The sequence below is a fragment of the Sinocyclocheilus grahami genome, unplaced genomic scaffold, assembly GCF_001515645.1.
Source record: "Sinocyclocheilus grahami isolate Dianchi unplaced genomic scaffold, SAMN03320097.WGS_v1.1 scaffold772.1, whole genome shotgun sequence".
Classification (NCBI taxonomy): domain Eukaryota; kingdom Metazoa; phylum Chordata; class Actinopteri; order Cypriniformes; family Cyprinidae; genus Sinocyclocheilus; species Sinocyclocheilus grahami.
The window spans coordinates 340,755-359,832 of record NW_015505951.1 but is presented as its reverse complement, the minus strand read 5'-3'; the positions used below and the strand labels follow the sequence as shown (position 1 = coordinate 359,832).

At 39.7% G+C, this 19,078-nt stretch overlaps 1 protein-coding gene across 1 annotated transcript in view; it reads left to right on the top strand.

Annotated features, from left to right (window-relative positions):
- The first annotated feature begins 5,863 nt into the window (after nt 1-5,863).
- Nucleotides 5,864-19,078, top strand: part of LOC107561414 (cadherin-related family member 5-like) — a 16,361-nt gene continuing 3,146 nt past the window's right edge. The window contains exons 1-13 of the mRNA XM_016245857.1: nt 5,864-5,879; nt 7,670-7,845; nt 8,210-8,272; nt 8,873-8,962; nt 9,155-9,241; nt 10,171-10,275; nt 10,366-10,551; nt 11,322-11,412; nt 11,501-11,598; nt 11,743-11,949; nt 12,299-12,412; nt 17,825-17,891; nt 18,861-19,015. Of these exons, the coding sequence (XP_016101343.1) occupies nt 5,864-5,879; nt 7,670-7,845; nt 8,210-8,272; nt 8,873-8,962; nt 9,155-9,241; nt 10,171-10,275; nt 10,366-10,551; nt 11,322-11,412; nt 11,501-11,598; nt 11,743-11,949; nt 12,299-12,412; nt 17,825-17,891; nt 18,861-19,015 (1,455 nt within the window). The remainder of the gene's footprint in view (nt 5,880-7,669; nt 7,846-8,209; nt 8,273-8,872; nt 8,963-9,154; nt 9,242-10,170; nt 10,276-10,365; nt 10,552-11,321; nt 11,413-11,500; nt 11,599-11,742; nt 11,950-12,298; nt 12,413-17,824; nt 17,892-18,860; nt 19,016-19,078) is intronic.

Here is a 19,078-nt window from a genome sequence, read left to right as displayed (position 1 = left end):
TTGTACAAATTCATACGTTTTTGTACAGTCTGCTTATGCCCCAGTGACACTTTAGGGTAATAGTTCAATGTCATATCTGGATCTTTTTGTAAAAGTGACATACTTCTCTCTGGTGATATATGCAGGACCATGGGCGTACTTAAAATATAAGTGAGGTAAGCGGTCGCTCAAGGCCCCGGGGAATCAGGGGGCCCCATTTGATATTGGCAAAACATATTTGCAGCATTGAGAAATGTAGCCAATCACAGACATATCTGTTGATTTCTTGAACGCAATGACCAGAAGTGTTTAAGTTAGAATCCACTCACCGACAAAAATGCAGAGTTTTTGTTAAGTGCTGAGTTCTGCAAGCTCTCAAATCCTCCCATTATAACAAAGTGTAGATACAATGTAAAAAATAGATTCATTGTGCAGTGTAGAGAGCTTATTAAAGGAATGTCGTGAGATCACAATGAACTGAAGTGAGTGACAGCTTTTGGGAGTGCTCTTTGCGAGCATTCTAGGCTGTATAATACTGTCTCAGAACAGAGATATTCACCTCATTAAAGAAAATATTGTGTTTCAAGTCAATTTAGTTTGTCTTCATGTTTTAAAATGACTCTCTTGTGTGCTTTTCCTATAGGCGCGCAGGTGCAAACTGTCGCATAACTGCACGAATGCAATGACAGGAGATTTTTGCCTCATTGCAACTTCAAATATGATCTGTTTTATGTTATTGGTATCCCGTTAAGTCATTTAGCAGATTATGTGACATAACATACATCATAACATACATTAAATTAATCCGCTACTGATTGTATACTGAACTATTTCAGTCGCTGAAATGCTCATAAACTCTATTTCCTTCAATGGTAAGCTCAGGGCTTGTTTTGAAAGATTGATGCTGCCAACCAGTATTTTTACAGCTTATCTTGACAGCACCATTACATGCACCCACTTACTTTAAAATAGCAAGAATTTGTGACATCAATGCTAAAACTGGTTTGGTCAAACCCTGTCCTAGTTGTCAAGCCAAGTTGGCATGGATTGGGAGAAAATGGGATTTATCCTTTATCCTTATCCTTTCTACAGAAGGACTTGTGAAATGGAGCATGCTGTTTTGAGAAGATTAACACATTGTTGGTATTTGTATTCTTAAGCACTTTGCATTCCCCTAGATTACAATTGCTCACTGTCTTTCTAAAATAAGTATTTACACACATCGACAGATTCCTGAAAATTCATAAATCTTGCATGCTCCTAAAATTATGCTCGTCCAAATTAGACTTCAAAATGCTCCACTTTACATCTACTCAACTCATCTTCAAGGTTTAGCTGGTTACAGCATGCACAGCCTCTGATGGTAGATCAAAACATCAGCATATTCTGACTTAAACTGTTTTGCAAGAAACATTAAATTGCAAACATTCCAGATTATTATAATCATGGTTTGAAATGAACACCTACTAAATGTGGGTAAAATTCAACCATAGCAGTTAACGATATCAACTCACTAGACAATTTGGCAGGTTATGATTACTGTATGATCTATCATAATCCCTACAGGAGTTGCGAACATTAGTAAAACAGCGTTGCTAATGCACTGGTGAGGAGGCGAGAGGCTAAATTCTAAATGCTGCACAATTTGTAACTTTGCAAATGCATACAACTACCCATTATTAATAGTAGACTATTTTGATGGTCCCGCAACAGACATTTGACTAGTAAATGCAAGTACATGTCAACTTATTCTACTAACCATAACCCTAACCCTTAGTGTAACCTGACAGTTTACTCTAGTAATACACAGTAACACTTTATTTTATTTTAAGGACCAATTCTCACTATTAATGAATTGCTTATTAGCATGCTGATTACTAGAACATTGACAGCTACTACTTGTAAAGCACATATAAATGCCTTATTCTGAATTACCATATTTTAGATCCCTTAATCCTACCCCATACCTAAACTTAACACCTACCTGACTTACTATTAATACGCAGCAAATTAGGAGTTTATTGTGGTGAAAGTCATAGTTAATTAATAGTGAGAATTGGTCCCCAAACTAAAGTGTGACCTAATAAGAGTCAGTTGATGTGTAGCTGCAACGTTACTGCAAGGGGAACATCAAAAGGTAACCCAAAATTCTCAATTCAAAATTCCCTGTGTTCTGTTTCGTCTCTTGCTTGCTGAACTAATTCTACCGAACACTACATTTCTTCGAATTCCATAAAACCTCAATCTAACTGTTCTTCATTTCAGTCTTATATTTAACATTTATATGTAGTTATGTCTCTTTTCTTATATCTCTTTCTTTGCACTTCAGTCTCCTATCTCATTTCCTTTTACACCCACATGAGCTGGTACTCATAACACCTAATCCCATTATCTGAATCCTATGTGTCATTTGTAATCATAACTTGTATCATTTCAATCAAGATACTCTGATTCAATCTGCTCTACTTTCAGTATTTTCTCAGAGTTAGCCCTATGTTAGCCTAACCCTAGGAACATAGAACCCTATGTCATGTTCAAATCTGTGGAACACAGAACCCTGAGAAAATGAACCCAGTAAGATTGTTCTGTCTGATCACTTAAATGAAGATGACAGCTTCAGTTTACTTGTATTCTTCCACAAGGTTCTGTTCCAGCTAAATTCTTAAATGAGATTGCTTAAGCTTTCTCCAGGTATTACATACCTCCTTGAGTCAACTCACTTATTACTTCAAAGCTGCACAACACTGGCCTCTGCTGCTGAGAGGAAAACTTGCAGTTAAAATGATCATCAGGAGGGTCTTGCAACAGGTGTGGAAAGGCTGCAGAGCCAGTCCCCTTATTGTATGTAACGGGTGGAGCTAGACAGCCTAACCACAAATCTGGCTCGCCAGGTCCACTTTCCTGCAGAGTTTAGCTCCAAACCTGATCAAACTCACCAAAGATTTTCTAATGATCTTGAAGACATTGATTAGCATGCTCAAGTGTGTTTGATAAGGGTTAGAACTAAACTCTGCAGGAAAGTGGATCTCGAGAGCCAGATTTGAGGATCCCTGCCCTAACCATAACCCCATAGCTAAACATAGCATAATCCACCCATAAGGTCCACCCATTACATCCAGAGAGGGGGAGCTGGACGTCATTTGGCTCTGCAGTGAGTACCACTTGCAAGTGTCCTGAAAAGTAAAGCCAAAACATTTAATCACCCTCTGATGGCTGCCTGCAGCAAAGAACTTATACTGACTATAAAGGAAAGCCAACGAGAACGTCCCATTGCAACAGCGGTGCCCAGCAGCAGCCCTACGCTTCCGCCATTCTGGAGTGAAAGCGACTCGGCAGTCCACTGGCTTCTTGCTGTCACTGTGGCAAATATCAGCTGCTTTGATAAAAAAAAACAGTACATTAAAGCTGAAATACAACCTGAATGATGACAGCAATAACGTACAATCCCTAGACTAGTGATCATCAAATCCTTTTAACAGTTTATTTTACAGACTTTGTGTTTAAGTCTTTTTTCACAAAACCTTTGCTTTCTATAAACCATGTCAGTTTCGGTTGAAATTATTTTAAGTTGAAGTATTAGCATTATAAACACTGAATTAATATCAACATATGAAATAAAATTAATGACATATGCATCAGAAAAACTGGGAATGTTGGACAATAAATATATAACAGGAATATAACAGCTTACTGTTTTTGCAGTATTGTCTTATATTAATTTCTGTTAAAGGAAGCCTGTAAACAAAAAACATTTTATGTAAAAAAACAAACAAACAAAAAACACACACACACACGTACAGCCACTGTCTCCAGAATTACTTAAATATTTAATTATGACCAGTATTGGGCAAGTTACTCTGAAAATGTAATCAAATTACTGATTGCTGATTACTTTAAAAAGTAATCACGTTACTGTTCTGATTAGCCTACTTAATTTAAAAAGTAATTAGTTACATTACTAGTTACGTTACTTTTTTCCTCCATGAAATTTATGAAATACCAGCACACACGCTCCAGATAAATATGTGTTATTAAAACATCAACATCCACAAAACACAGTTCATCGCAATCTCACAAATCTCTGTTATAGGCCTAACACAATACATATATGCATAATGAATCGAACACGTGTTATAGCCTAAATAGAAACTCTGCATGGTACGCTTGCACCTGTTAATCGTTTACATTTTATATTAGTTCATGTTGCTTTTGTGCAATAGATGAATAACAATTTATTTGTTTTAGATATTTTATGTTTAGATATTTCTATTTTGATTTGACTTAATCATTCAATAAATCGATGTTATTGCGAATGTTAATGTACTTGTTCAAGATTCAAGATTCAAAAAACGTTATTAATCCCAAAGGGAAATTGCTTTCCATGTTACAATTGCTCTCAAGAAAGAAAGAAGAAAGAAAAGATAATAAATAAATATATACCTATATATCAATAAATTTAAAAAATAAATAAATAACAATATAACACATGTAAATAGTAATATAAAACTATACCAGTAAAAATGGTAGTTTAGATCAAATATAAAATTAATTAAAGTGGAATGAAATGACAAATGTGGAATATAATAAGTCCAATATGGTAATGGTAATTAAGCACAGTAATTATATAGTATGTATTGCACACAAATCTTAGTATTAATAAATAGGCAGTATTGCATTGCACAAGAAAAGTCCCTTATTGCATATAAAATGAACATGTATTGCACATTTTGTATCACACAATATTGTTCATCATTGTGTCAGTGTTTTATTGGCAAGAACAACAAAGTGACGAAACGCGCTATTTAGAGCAGTTTGTCCGTTTAGGGCTACTGTAGCAACATGGTGGCGACTTCCATTTAAGGGGACCCGCGGTGTATGTAGATAGAAATTGCTTAATCTAAGGTAATAAAAACATAACGGTTGATTAAGTAAGATCACATCTGTAAAACATAGTTATGTATATTATATTGCATTTCTGTCAACAGATCATTGTAAATATTACACATTGCACCTTTAAATTACTCCGTTACTAAAAAAAGTCATCAAATTACAGTAACGTGTTACTAAGTAATGCGTTACTGACCAACACTGATTATGACAAACACAGCAATGCATCATGTTCTATAAGATCATCATGTTTGTAGTGTGTTCCAGGGGATTAAAACTTACAATATTTCAGACCTAGTGGAGCAATAGTAACTAATAGTAATAGTAAATGTGTAAAGTCGCATGTGCTCATTCTAACATAGTGTCATATCCATATAAATCATTATTAATGGTTTCTATGGCTAGGACCTGCAGTTCTTAAGGAATTAAGTTTACTACTAGACTAAAAACATTTAAAGTTAGTAGGTGCATAAGATAGCGCTACATCCCACTCCAAAACACACAAAATTACCTGTCAGGGTCTTTGAGAAAATGATGAAAGGCAAGATTTTTACTGTCACACTGATAGTTTCTGCAGTGGATTGCCCAACATTGCGTTCTTTTATTCCACTTAGTGGCTGTTACCAAAAAAGCATCAGAGTTTCGTTGGGCTTCTATACTCTTTGCCTGCACATGCATATTACTAGCACAATGGGATTCGTTTTAAAAACGACTCATTTCAATTATTCGAGTTGAGTCGATATCGAGTCGACTCTTTCTTTTGAGACACAATAACTTTATACACGGTGCACTTTCAGATGTAAAACTGCAGGATGTTTTCATTCCCTTAGAGCTGTGTTACACAAAAATCCATAATGGGGCACTTTAACACAATTATCTAATTAACAATTGATTACGATTACAAGTGCATAAATAATGTTATGTGATTGAAGTTGTATATATAACATTTTGAATATAAAAAAAAATGAAATGTAGGGAGAAATGAAATGATATTATGATGAAACTACAGGTGGGTAAGTAAGTCTTAATAGTAGGTGGTGGCAAGTCTTAATAAGTGAGTAATAGAGTATTTTATTCAACTAATTTGTTCAAACCTGCTGATTCATTCATGAATGAATCAAAGGACCACTGTTTTTATGGGGTTTTGTTCAAAAACGCAAAGGCAAACTTCTCTATTACTGCATACTATATTTTGTAGCACTGTTCTTAAAATGTATATCTATCTCAAACACTGAACCCTAAACTTCTCTTTAACTGCACATAAACTTTGCAGCCTTTAACTCTTTTCAGTAATTTTTTTTCTCACACTTTTTTTATTTGAAATATTTGTTATTTTTATATCTCAGTCACCATATCTTTTATGAAGTAGAAAGAGGGTGGAATTGTTTTGAAATAAGCATTATATTGGCCAGTATTTCTTTCAAAAACCTTACAAAACAATGCAGCCTACAGCTCAGCTGTTCAAGGCCTGCTCCATGAATCTATGACAACAACACACATCTACATGGCTGCACAATGTGTCTGCTTCATGTGACACTGTGTTCCCATTGTTCCCACACAGAGAAGCAGTGGGGTGGAAGAGGGGCTTCTTCTTGTTTGTCTCCAAACATGTATTATCCCAGCTGATGTCACGGTCGTGTGTGACGGAGAAGAGATCTGATTGGCTGAGAGGGAGGAAAATGTTTTGAAGGAAATTAATTAAGTACTATCAGCAAATATGCCAAAATAAATAGCACACTCCTAATGTTTTAGAGTGTAACCCCTTCCTTGCTGTCCACTTTTTTACTGCATTGTAGTTGAATTATTGATTTTATTTGATATAGTTGCAGTGTTACAGTCACACCAGTTCATAGGTTTGTGTACAAGTGTGTGTCCACGCGTGTGTGAGTTGGTCTGTTGATCTTGCACTCTAGATGTTTTAGAGTTTCACCCCTTCATTGCTGTGTAATTTTTTTCTGCATTGTGGGGGATTTGTAGATTGTACACACAAAAATTCTGTATTTTAGATTTTTCCCCCCATTCATTTCCTATGGTTGGTCATTTTTGACCGAAGACCATGAGTGTGACATCCACTTAGCTTTTTCGAATCATGCCCTCAATTTAGTTTGCGTTCACATACCAAGTGCCATAAAACTTACCAAGTTTCGTACCATTCTGGTGAAGCTACGATTTTAAAAAAAAATTCAAAATGTAATATTCTCCGGTCAGAGGTGACCAAAGACCACACAAGGGTTAACCATTCATGTCTCTTTTTTATGAAGTTTTTAGAAGTATCTTATGCTCACCATTTCATGGTTTCCAATGCAAGTAATTTCAGCTCAGTCAGTGGAAATAAAAAGACGCCATGTCTGTTCATTGTCTACAGTCGGCCAGAATGTAGAGCTTCAAAATACAGTATATCTAGTTGTTCAAAATGCTTTCCTACATCACAGAAAATGAAGTGCCCCTCAAAAACTTTAATGTGTTATGAAAACTGCTTAGTACAATTTCAAAAACAGCATTATGACTTTAAAATATTGATTTGTTCACACAATTCTAGAATAAATAAATGCAAATCAAAATATTTTCAATTTCATTTATTTTAAAACATTAACATTAGAATCAGATTCAGACATGCTAAAATTGAGTATTACATACAGTATCTGTGCATACACATTTACAAATACAGACAACAAAGATATCTTAATGCATTAACTGTAAAATATGAATTTCTATGAAAATATTTGTATTATATGACAAAACACATTTTTCTTATATCTGCTATAATATGGTAAGAACGGTAATATTTGTTTTCTTTCCACAGTTTGTACCGTCCCCTCAGAGCCTGTAACAATTAAAGAGAATAACACCGCTGACACAGTCGTTGTTCATATTAACACAACAACAAAGGATGTAACGCTGAATCTCACAGAGAATCCTGGGAATGCCTTCAATCTGAGAGGTTCAGAATTGATAGCAAAGAAAGGCCTGGACTTTGAAGTATGTTTATTTCATGACTTTCCATTTTCTTGTGCCAATTTGAGTAATAAGACTATGATGACATTGTTAGAAAATCCAGCTAAAACCAGCTTCAGATGGTAGTTATGTTTACATGGTTTCTAGCTGGTCATGCATGGTCAGTATCTGACTGATCCAAATTGATTTAGTTAATCAGCCACACTACCAGACACTGGACCTGGTTTAAACATGGTGGTAGACCAAACTGGACCGGCAACAAACCAGCTTGACCATCTTAAACTGATTTGACTTTGGTTTAACTTGACTTGGTTTAACACTGGACTAGTCATGAAAAAGATCACAAAAGTTTAATCCTAACTTCAGCTGATATTAAACTGTTTTCCAGACACTTTCAGGTCCAGAAGAACTAACTGTCCAGATCCGATGTAATAAAACTGGCTACAGAAGTGTAAGTTACTCAGAACTACAATTACAATTATGGATTCTATGTAGATGAATGTAAAGCAAAAAAGTCTTAGTATTAGATCAAATATGAACCCATGTGTCATTTGAAAGAAGGATAGCACAAACACACTTTTTAAGCAAAACATTTCACAGAAATACATGTTAAAGTTTTTAATTGACAAAATAATGTAAATACTGCACAGGATGAAGACAATCAATCAATAAATATAAAAATAAATAATTCACCACTTGATTTTCAATGATGAACTACATCTGTGGTTGCTGCATTAGGACACCTGAGTGAACTTGAGGGAAATGGACTTCATATATTCACTAAAATTCCATCGTATTAAATCTGAAACCATCTTATTAAAAGTAATTGTAAGAATGGCTCAGAAAAGTCTAGACTGGTGTGAGATAAGCTCTAGCATTTATCATTTGTTTGGAGATGCCACTTGATCATGTTATCTAATGTAATGACATTCAATGTCCCAGTCTGTTTGGGGGTCACTGTTATATCGAGGATTAATAGTAGTTTTTTATTAATTTTTTTATTATTTTTCATTTTTGGCATTTCATATTCATTTGTACATTTTATCTACAGATCACTCTGACTGTGATTGTTCGTGTTGTGAATATCAATGACAACCCTCCATCATTTGACAAGAGCGAGTATACACTTGACATAAATGAGGTGAGATTCAACATTTTAAATAATTGTTGATCCGGGTACATGTTCTTCTTGGCAAAATCACGATTACATACATAGTAAGTGAAGTCAGACAACTTGCTCATCATTTTTTAAATCTACTGTCAAAGTGAGGATGCTGCCATTCTAGTCCATTCTAATGCCATTCTAATGTTGCATTTTGTGTGTATTGCACAGCTTACACCAGTTAATAGCAGCATTGCCCTGATTGAAGCAATAGATGATGATTCTGAGGTTCTGTATTATTCTATGGAACCAACTGTGGTAAGTAATCAATTCACTTTCTCTAATGAGAAGATCAATTCCATTACTTCAGGAATTGTTTACCTCAAAATAAGTCAGTCATCATTCACTCATCCTCCTGTTATTCCAAACCCATATGAGCTTTTCCTGTAGACCACAACAAGAGAAGATAAGCAGAAAGTTCAAGCTGTTTTTTTTCTTCATACAATTAAACTACCAGGGGTCAGACGCTGTGAAACTCCAAAAAGGAAAAAAAAAAAAATGTAATAGCATCATAAATATGACAACTGTGCTGTTACAAGTACAAGCTTTTTGTGAAGATCTGACTGAATATGCATGGGAAAGTTCACCCAGAAATGAAAATTCAGTCATCAGTTTCTTACCCTCACATTGTTCCAAATCCATAATATTTTGCTCATCTTCAAAAAGACAAACTAAAATAATTTTAATGAAATCTGAGAAGTTCCTGTCCTTGCATTGAAAGGTATTTATCCAAAAATTCAGCTTGGGTAAGTGCTTCAAAATGTTAATAAAGACATAGTAAACATAATCCATATGAATGTAATGGTTTAGTCCATGTCTTTTGAATATACACAATCCCTTTTTAGGATGAACATATAAGGTGAATAATTTAGGCTTTTACTCACATATAAACATTAATCAACACGCATAGAACACATCAAATATGACAAATGCAAGCTCAAACAAGCATGCTTGCAAGTTGCAGCCTTGGATTAAACCACTCAATTCACATGGATAAAATATATATTAACTTTTTGAAGCATCAACGTTTTAAGTGAATGGATTTTCAATAAAATGACTGAAATCAAATAAACTGTGAGAATTTAGAGCTATTGGTTTGAAAAAGTATGAGTAAATGACATTGTTTGCATATTTGCTTTATTCCTTCAACTATGAACTATTCCTTTAATGTAAACATTTCTTTACAGAATACATACTTCAGACTTGAGACCATGTACACACCAAGCATCCTTGTGAACAAGATTTTAGATTACGATGTCATCCAACAGGTGAAACTGATCTTGTATGTGCAGGTATGTAAAAATCGTTTCATTTGAATGTGATAATTTCAGAAATTCTCTCCTGATCTGACGTAAAACACAAACAATTCTTGACTCTAACAGGATACTCTACCTCCATCACAATCGGGTGAACTCTCTTTCACAGCTTCAGCAACCATCATCGTCAATATTATAGACATTGATAACCGTCCTCCCTGGTTTCAACCATGCACAAGAGTAAGCACTGGTAATGCCAAACTCTGCCTGAGCCTGGGCTACAAGTGCAGGGTGAACCTAACAGAGAAACAGGTACATTTTCATTCATATTATGACCATGGAAATAGTTCGCCCAAAAATTAAAATTGGCTGAATATTTGCTTACCCTTAGGCCATCCAAGATGCAGATGAGTTTGTTTCTTTGTAAGAACAGATTAGAAGAAATTTAGCAGTACACCACTTGCCAACCAGTGGATCCTCTGCAGTGAATGGGTGCCATCAGAAAGAGAGTCCAAATAGCTGATAAAAACATCACAAAGTAATCAACGAACTCCAGTTCATCAATTCACATTTTGTAAAGTGAAAAGCTGCATGTTTATCATAAATCTATCATTACAACGTTTTTGTCATTGCTTTGGGCTAAAATATGAGTCCTCTATCCATAATATTGCTTTCTCCAGTTTAAATCCAGTCTGAATCAGGGGAGAAATATGCAAAGGACTTATAATATGGCCATACTGTAAGAGACAGTTTAAAGTTAAAACACCCTAATGACTAATGTGCTTCTTATAAACAGGCAGCAATTGCTTCACAACTGATGGGCTGAAGTCTTGTGGGTCATTGTGATGTTTTTATCAGCTGTTTGAACTCTCATTCTGACAGCACCCATTCCATTGGTGAGCAAGTGACATAATGCTAAATATCTCCAAATCTGTTCTCATGAACAAACAAACTCATTTAAGTCTTGGATGGCCTGAGGGTCTGAGAAAATTTTAAGCAAATTTAAATTTTGTGGTGAACTATTCTTTTAATAAATGCAATGGTGTGTTTTGAAATTATACATACTAAATTGATATTTCCAGGATGGGGCCTTGCAATTGCAGCCAGGTCCAGTGTATGCCAGAGATGGAGATAAAAGCAGAAATGAAGAGATAAGCTATAAAATTGTTCGAGGTATTAAAGCATTTTTCTTCACATAACTGCTGCTCCTACACACTCAATGTTCAACATGAACTGCACAATAATTTCTGTAATTGCCTAGGAAATGACGACAACATATTTCAGATTGATGAGAAATCTGGAAACATATCCATGCTGAAACCAGCAGATATAGCTGGCCCAATATCACTCTTAGTTTTGGTGAGTTTCTTGTGCATATTATAAAGACTTTGAGAAATTTTGTGACATATGCATCTTCATGATATCAGGTTGGACCTGAGAGCAAATCCAATTTTCACTGCTTAATACTGATAATAACGACCTTCCTTTATCTGTCCTTCCCAGGCTTCCCAGGTATTAAATAGAGACCAGTTTGCCACCACTTCAGTGACTATTGATGTAATGAGAAAGAGCAGAAATGCTCCCAGGTTTGAGAAGGACCGATATGAAGGGTATGTTTACAGTACTTCAGGGCCTGAAAACATGGTGCTAAGGGACAGGACATCCAACAGACCCATCAGAGTCAGAGCAAGGGATGAAGATTTTGCAAGTGTAAGTTTTAAAACTTCATTTAATATCATCAGTTAATTATTTACTTTTAAATTACAGTATATGCAGACATTGTAGTTGTGATTTACACATTGTGATTTACCCATGTGACCCTAGAGCAACATCCTCGATGGTTTTGAAAAGGTTTTAAGGTTTAGGGTTGGTATTAGGACTGGGGTTGGGGCTTAAGCAACATTCATACCAACTTATCACTCCCCGCTAATTTTTAAGCTAGTTAATGGTTAGATTTGGGGATAATATTTGTTTGAGAGAAATGTTTTTTTCCCAGAACCAACAAAGAGATTGATCAAGGAACAATAAGAGATTGCCAGTTTCTCCCTTTATTTTTCAGGGAATCAATCCTGACATAAGATATGAAGTGCAATATAGCAGCTATGTTAATATCACAACAGATGGGTTTATACTTTTGAAGAAAGCCGTTCGGACTGATTCCTTTGCTGTGCAGGCAAGTAAATATGTTTTGTTGCATCTATTTTGAGAACATTCCCTTTCAGTTGGTCACTCTCAATGTCACGTCGGTGAACGATGAATTGGGATCTCGCTTAGAGAGACCAATCCACTTTGAGTGTAAACTAAACGAGCCAATGCACATTGGCATGCGATGATTGCATCCAGCTGCCGCTGATCACAGCGTGAGCATAAAAAGGCAGCCGGTGCAATGCATATCAGCTTTTCGCTTCGGAGCCGAGCGATCACATAGTTTTGCTCCTGACTACTCTACTGAGAGAAGAAGACTGAACGAGTTCAGCGCTCTCTTTGGAGCTCTTGGTGTTGGCAGTATGGCACTTCAGCGGTTGTGGTTTCCCGTGTCGAGTGGGTTGCACACATCAGGCTGCATTACCTCCTGTTTGTGTTGCAGGCGGCCATCTCACCCTGTAGCCCAAGACTGGTTGCCCACTGAAGCTAAGCAGGGCTGAGCCTGGTCAGTACCTGGATGGAAGACCTCCTGGGAAAACTAGGTTGCTGCTGGAAGAGGTGTTAGTGAGGCCAGCAGGGGGTGCTCACCCTGTGGTCTGTGTGGGTCCTAACGCCCCAGTGTAGTGACGGGGACACTATACTGACAACAAGCGCTATCCTTCGGATGAGACGTTAAACCGAGGTCCTGACTCTCTGTGGTCATTAAAAATCCCAGGATGTCTTTCGAAAAGAGTAGAGGTGTGACCTCGGCATCCTGGCCAAATTTGCCCATTGGCCTCTGATCATCATGGCCTCCTAACAATCCCCATATCTACTGATTGGCTTCATCACTCTGTCTCCTCTCCACCAATAAGCTGGTGTGTGGTAGGCGTTCGGGCGCACTATGGCTGCCGTCACATCATCCAGGTGGATGCTGTACACTGGTGGTGGATGAGGAGATACCCCCTGACAATGTAAAGCGCTATGAGTGCCTAGAAAAGTGCTATATAAATGTAATGAATTATTAATTATTATTATCTCCCCTGTGCGCTTCAGCACGCTGAAAGACCTTTTTCCCTAAAAGAGCATTCACAGGTGCATCTTCTGGTAAACTTGACATTGCGTCTTTTTAAAGACGCTGTTGCGTCTGGCAAACTCAACATTGCATCTTTGTAAAGATGACGTTGCATCTTGCTACAGACAACGTATCACCCGTGCGTTTCTGGATGTGGTCGTTACATGATGGTCACGATCGCTGCCTCACGCGTCTGGGCATTAAGCACGCTGAGGTGGCATTCGTGGATGAGTCATGTTCTCATTGTGGGAACATTGTAGTTTTCGGCTGCACAGGAGCAGACTGAGGTGATCCGACATGTCCTGCCCTGGTGGGCAGCTGCTTCCTCCACCCATCGGCCGGCCACAGTGCCCCAGCTTGCTCATTGCTGAGGGTGGCCCCCTGCATCCACCCTCACTCCCCCGCCGCATCCGCAGCAGCCTCGAGCAAGAGGCGCCATGGAGCTGGGCGTAGGCAGGCCGCCCCACCCGTCCAGGCCCCGGTCAAACCTTGCGGTGAGCGGAAGAGCAAGAGACCCTGGGACGGGCGACCCAGAGAGAGAGGGAACTGCTCTTTTGGGGATGGTGAATGCACCTCTCCCTCCCCCGAAGGAGGGCCGGGTGGAGAATCTGGTTTCCAAAAATCTCGACAAGAGAGCAGTTTTCTCTGTCTCTGGGTCACAAGAGGGCATGGAGAGTCACGGACGGACCAAACCCAAACCACACTCATCCTCCTCTCTCACCAGAAGGCAGCAGCGGGCGGTTCGGCTCTCTTCGGTCCGCCCAACGGATCGGGTCCCTGCGTTCCACCTCGCTCCCCCACCACGGGTACGTCGAAGGTCCCTCTGGTCCAGCTTGTACGTTGTCTGGGTGCTTGGCTACCCGAACGTCTCGCTGGTTCCTGTGGACCATCAGACTCGGCTATGCGATTCAGCTCACCCTGCATCCCCCCAAGTTCAGCGGCATCCACTTTACATCAGTGAAAGCAGCAGATGCCCCTGTCTTGCGTGCGGAGATCGCAGTCCTACTGGCGAAGGACGCGATAGAGCCAGTCCCTCCAGCTGATATGAAGACGGGGTTTTACAGCCCCTACTTCTTTTGTACCCAAGAAAGGCGGTGGGTTACGACCGATCTTGTACCTGCATTTCTTGAAACGGGCCCTTCACCGGTTACTGTTCAAGATGTTGACGCAGAAACGCATCTTTGGGTGCATCCGTCCCCAAGATTGGTTGGCAGCGATTGACCTGAAGGACGCGTACATTTATGTGTCGATCCTTACGCACCACAGACTATTGCTGCAGTTCACATTCGAAGGACGAGCATATCAGTGCAAGATCCTGCCCTCCGGGCTGTCCCTGTTGCCCCGTGTCTTCACGAAAGTTGCGGAGGCAGCCCTTGTTCCCCTGAGAGAACAGGGCATTCGCATTCTCAACTACCTCGACGACTGTCTCAGGATCAGTTGTGTGAACACAGGGACTTGGTGCTCTCGCACCTCAGTCGGTTGGGCCTTCAGGTCAACTGGGAAAAGAGCAAACTCTCCTCGATGCAGAGGATCTCTATTCTCAGTATGGAGTTGGATTCGGTCGAGCACGCCTCACGCAGGGACGTGCTCAGTCAGTGTTGAACTGCCTGAATATGTTCAAGGGCAGGACGGCAGTCCCACTGAAACAGTTTCAGAGGCTCCTGGGACATGTGGTAGCTCCAGCGGCAGTCAAGCCACTGGGGCTGCTTCATATGAGACCGCTTCAACACTGGCTCCATGGCCGAGTCCTGAGGTGGGCGTGGCTACGCGGCACTCACCGGATCCAAGTCACACTGGCCTGCCGCCAAACCTTCACCACGTGGTCAGTCCTTGCGTTTCTCCTGGCAGGAGTGCCCCTGGAACAGGTCTCCAGGCATGTTGGGGTTTACACAGATGCCTCCACCACTGGCTGGGGGGCCACGTACAATGGGCACGCAGTGTCGGGGGTTTGGACGGGCCCTCAACTGCACTGGCACATCAACCACCTAGTTGTTGTTAGCAGTACGCCTTGCCTTGAACCGTCTCAGAGGGTGCTTATGAGGCAAGCACGTGCTGGTCCGCACGGACAACACTGCGACCGTTGCGTACATCAACCGACAAAGTGGTCTATGCTCCCAGGAACTAATGCTCCTCATGCCAGCTCCTCCCTGGCAGATTCCTCTGAGGAAGGATCTACTGACTCAGAGACGGGGCACCCTGTGGCACCTGCGTCCAGACCACTGGAAACTTCATGTCTGGTCCCTGGATGGGACGCTGAGGTTCTAGGTGACCTACCCCAGGAGGTAGTTGACACCACTTCGGCAAGAGCACTGTCTACGAGACACGCTTACACCTTGAATTGGAACCTGTTCGTCGAGTGGTGTTCTTCTCGCCGAGAAGACCCCCGGAGATGCCCGATCAGGGTTGTGCTTTCCTTTTTGCAGCAAGGGTTGAAGCGAAGGCTGTCTCCCTCCACCCTTAAAGTCTATGTCGCTGCGATTGCTGCCAACCATGACCCCGTGGAAGGGAAATTGGTAGGGAAACATGACCTGGTCATCAGGTTCCTTAGTGGGGCGAGAAGGTTAAATTCTCCCCAGCTCCCCTCTATACCCTCTTGGGACCTGTCTCTAGTGCTCAAAGCACTACAGTAGGGCCCATTTGGGCCTTTGTAGTCAGTTGAGCTGAAGTTTCTATCAATGAACACTCTGCTCCTGCTTGCACTGGCCTCCATCAAGAGAGTAGGGGACCTGCACGCATTTTCTGTCGACGATTCGTGCCTAGAGTTTAGGCCGGCTGACTCCCAGGTAATCCTGAGACCCCGGCCCGGTTATGTGCCCATGGTTCCTACTACTCCCTTCAGGGATCAGGTAGTGAACCTGCAAGCGCTGCCCCCGGAGGAGGCAGACCCAGCCCTAGCTTTGCTTTGTCCCGTAAGGGAGGAATGGAGACGTCACATCCCGTCGCAACGGCTGCTGTACCACTGCTGAGCAGCCGGGTCACTGGCTCGGCTCCTCAGCGAAAACCTTGTATGAGTTGCACCGGCTGCCTTTTTATGCTAACACTGTAATCAGCGGCAGCTGGATGCAATCACCGCATGCCAATGTCCATTGGCTCGTTTAGTTTACACTCGAAGTGGATTGGTCTCTCTAAGCAAGATCCCAATTCGTTGGTCACCGACGTGACATCTCCATTCCCTCCTTCAGGAGACGAGACGTTTTAACCACATCATAGTTGATAATAGTTGTTTGCACATGGAATCTGTCTACTTTTACCATTAATTGCATGGTCTTCATTTATGATTCTACTTGTGTCCTAACCTGACAAAGCATTGAATTTGAGCAAGTTTCCAGCAAGTAATCTGTCCAAAAAAAAGAAAAAGTACTGCACAATAAGAAACGCATATCACATATTGTATGCTTAATATAAAGATGTAGAGGGATTTTGGATCTATGAGATTTGAGTGAAGGCAGAGCTACCGAGTATGATAAATGATTGTCAAACAATCCTGTTGTTCATTACAGCTACAGCATTTACCAAAGCTTTTGTTACTTATTTTATCCTGTCTCATCAGTTTTTTTTTTTTTTTTTAATAAATACTTCTCACTTTATGGGCATCTTATTACACTTAAAAATGGTTCACGACATTCTTTTAAACAATTATCATTCAGAAACTGTAAAGTAAATTTCACAAATAATTACAAAGAAACAGCAAGTAACATATTGAATAAAACAACACTTCTAAGTGGAGAGACTGAAATAGTTTTTTTCTGTATGGGTAGGTTTAAGGGTGGGTTAATAGGTAAAGATAATTTTAGTGTAATTACAGATATAGTTATTTGCGTGTTGGTATTGAAACAATTAAAAGTACAATGTAAGTATGTACACAGTAAGTGCATTGCATCGAATGATTATTTAAAAGTTTGTATATAGCAGTTAAAACACATAATATAAAGTAGGTCCAAGAGATTTTGTTACTGAAGACACTGCTGCCAGTCTTAAGGCTAAAATCTTCAAAACCTAAGTCTGAATTAGAAAATTCAGTCACACTTTATATTAGGTAGCCTTCACTTCTAGATACCAACATTCAATGTCTACAAGACTATGGATTTACTGTATAACTCCATTCTTGTTGTTCTGGAAAATTCCCACATCTACTGCTAATTGGGTATGGTTAGGTTTAGGAGTAAGGGTTAGGGTTAAGATTATAGGGGTTACAGTTATTTTTGGGTAAGGTTTGTGTTATGGTTAGGGGTAATGCTAACAGCGTAACTACAAATGTTAATTTAAGTACTTCAAATGCACAAGCATATATGTACATAAGTATATTGTATCAAATGGTTAAATGCATTGTAACTATAAGGCCACTTAACATGAAATGTGACTGAAAATTATTTCTTTTGTCACCAGCTTCGGGCAATGGATGTGTCTACTGGTGAGGCAGGAACAACTACTCTCTCTGTGATTGTAGTACCATGTAAGTTATACTACAAAAAAAAAGTTTCCTATACAGTTTAACCCAGGGGGGTCCAATTCTTCTTATGGAGGGCCACTTTCCTGCAGAGTTTAGCTCCAACACACTAGCCTGGAGGTTTCTAGTGATCCTGAAGACCTTGATGAGCTGGTTCAGGTGTGATTAGCTGGGGCTAGAGCTAAACTTTGCTGGAAGGTGGCCTTTCAGGAGCAGGATTAAACACCCCTTGTTTAAGTGTTAAAGGATTAGTTCACTTTCAGAATAAACATGTCCTGATAATTTACTCTCCCCCGTGTCATCCAAGATGTTCATTTGTATCTTTTCTCAGTCAAAAAGAAATTAAGGTTTTTGAGGAAAACATTCCAGGCCTTTTCTCCATATAGTGGGAGAATGGGAGCCAATGGGTTGAAGGTCCAAATTGAAGTTTCAATGCAGCTTCAAAGGGCTCTACACAATCCCAGCTGAGGAATTAGGGTGTTATCAAGCCAAATGATCTGCCATTTTCTAAAAAATGAAAAATAAAAATTGATACACTTTTTAACCACAAATGCTCTTCTTACACTAGCTCGACTTCACGCATTATGTAGTCACGTTGGAAAGGTCACGTGTGATGTAGGCGGAAGTACTGACCCAGTGTTTACAAAGCGAACATGCAAAGAAAATCAAATGCCCTTTAAAAAAAATGGCCGATCATTTCACAAGATAAGACCCTTATTCCTCGGCTGGAAATGTGTAGAGCCCTTTGAAGCTGCACTGAAACTGCAATGTGGACCTTCAACCCGTTGAGTCCCATTGAAGTCCACTATATGGGAAAAATCCTGGAATTAATTTCTGCATCTTGGATGACATGGGAGTGAGTAAATTATCAGGAAATTTTTATTCTGTAAGTAAACTAATCTTTTAAGGTTCTAATATTTTTTTCAGCATCAGCATGTTTGTGTTCTATTTTTTTATTCACCCCTGCCATATCAGCAGTGGGGGTCCAGTCGCCCGACGAGGGGTACCGTGCAGGAGACATGGCTTTGCTGGGCTTTGTAATGGCTGCGTTACTGGTGCTCTGCCTCATTGTGATTGGCTATCTGATATCCCGTGTCAAGAAGGGGAATCCTGATGCATTCAAGTCTGAGGTCAGCATCTTCTCATCAAAGCTCAGTGAGTCCAGCTCTGAGTGTCCACTTTGTAAAAGAAAT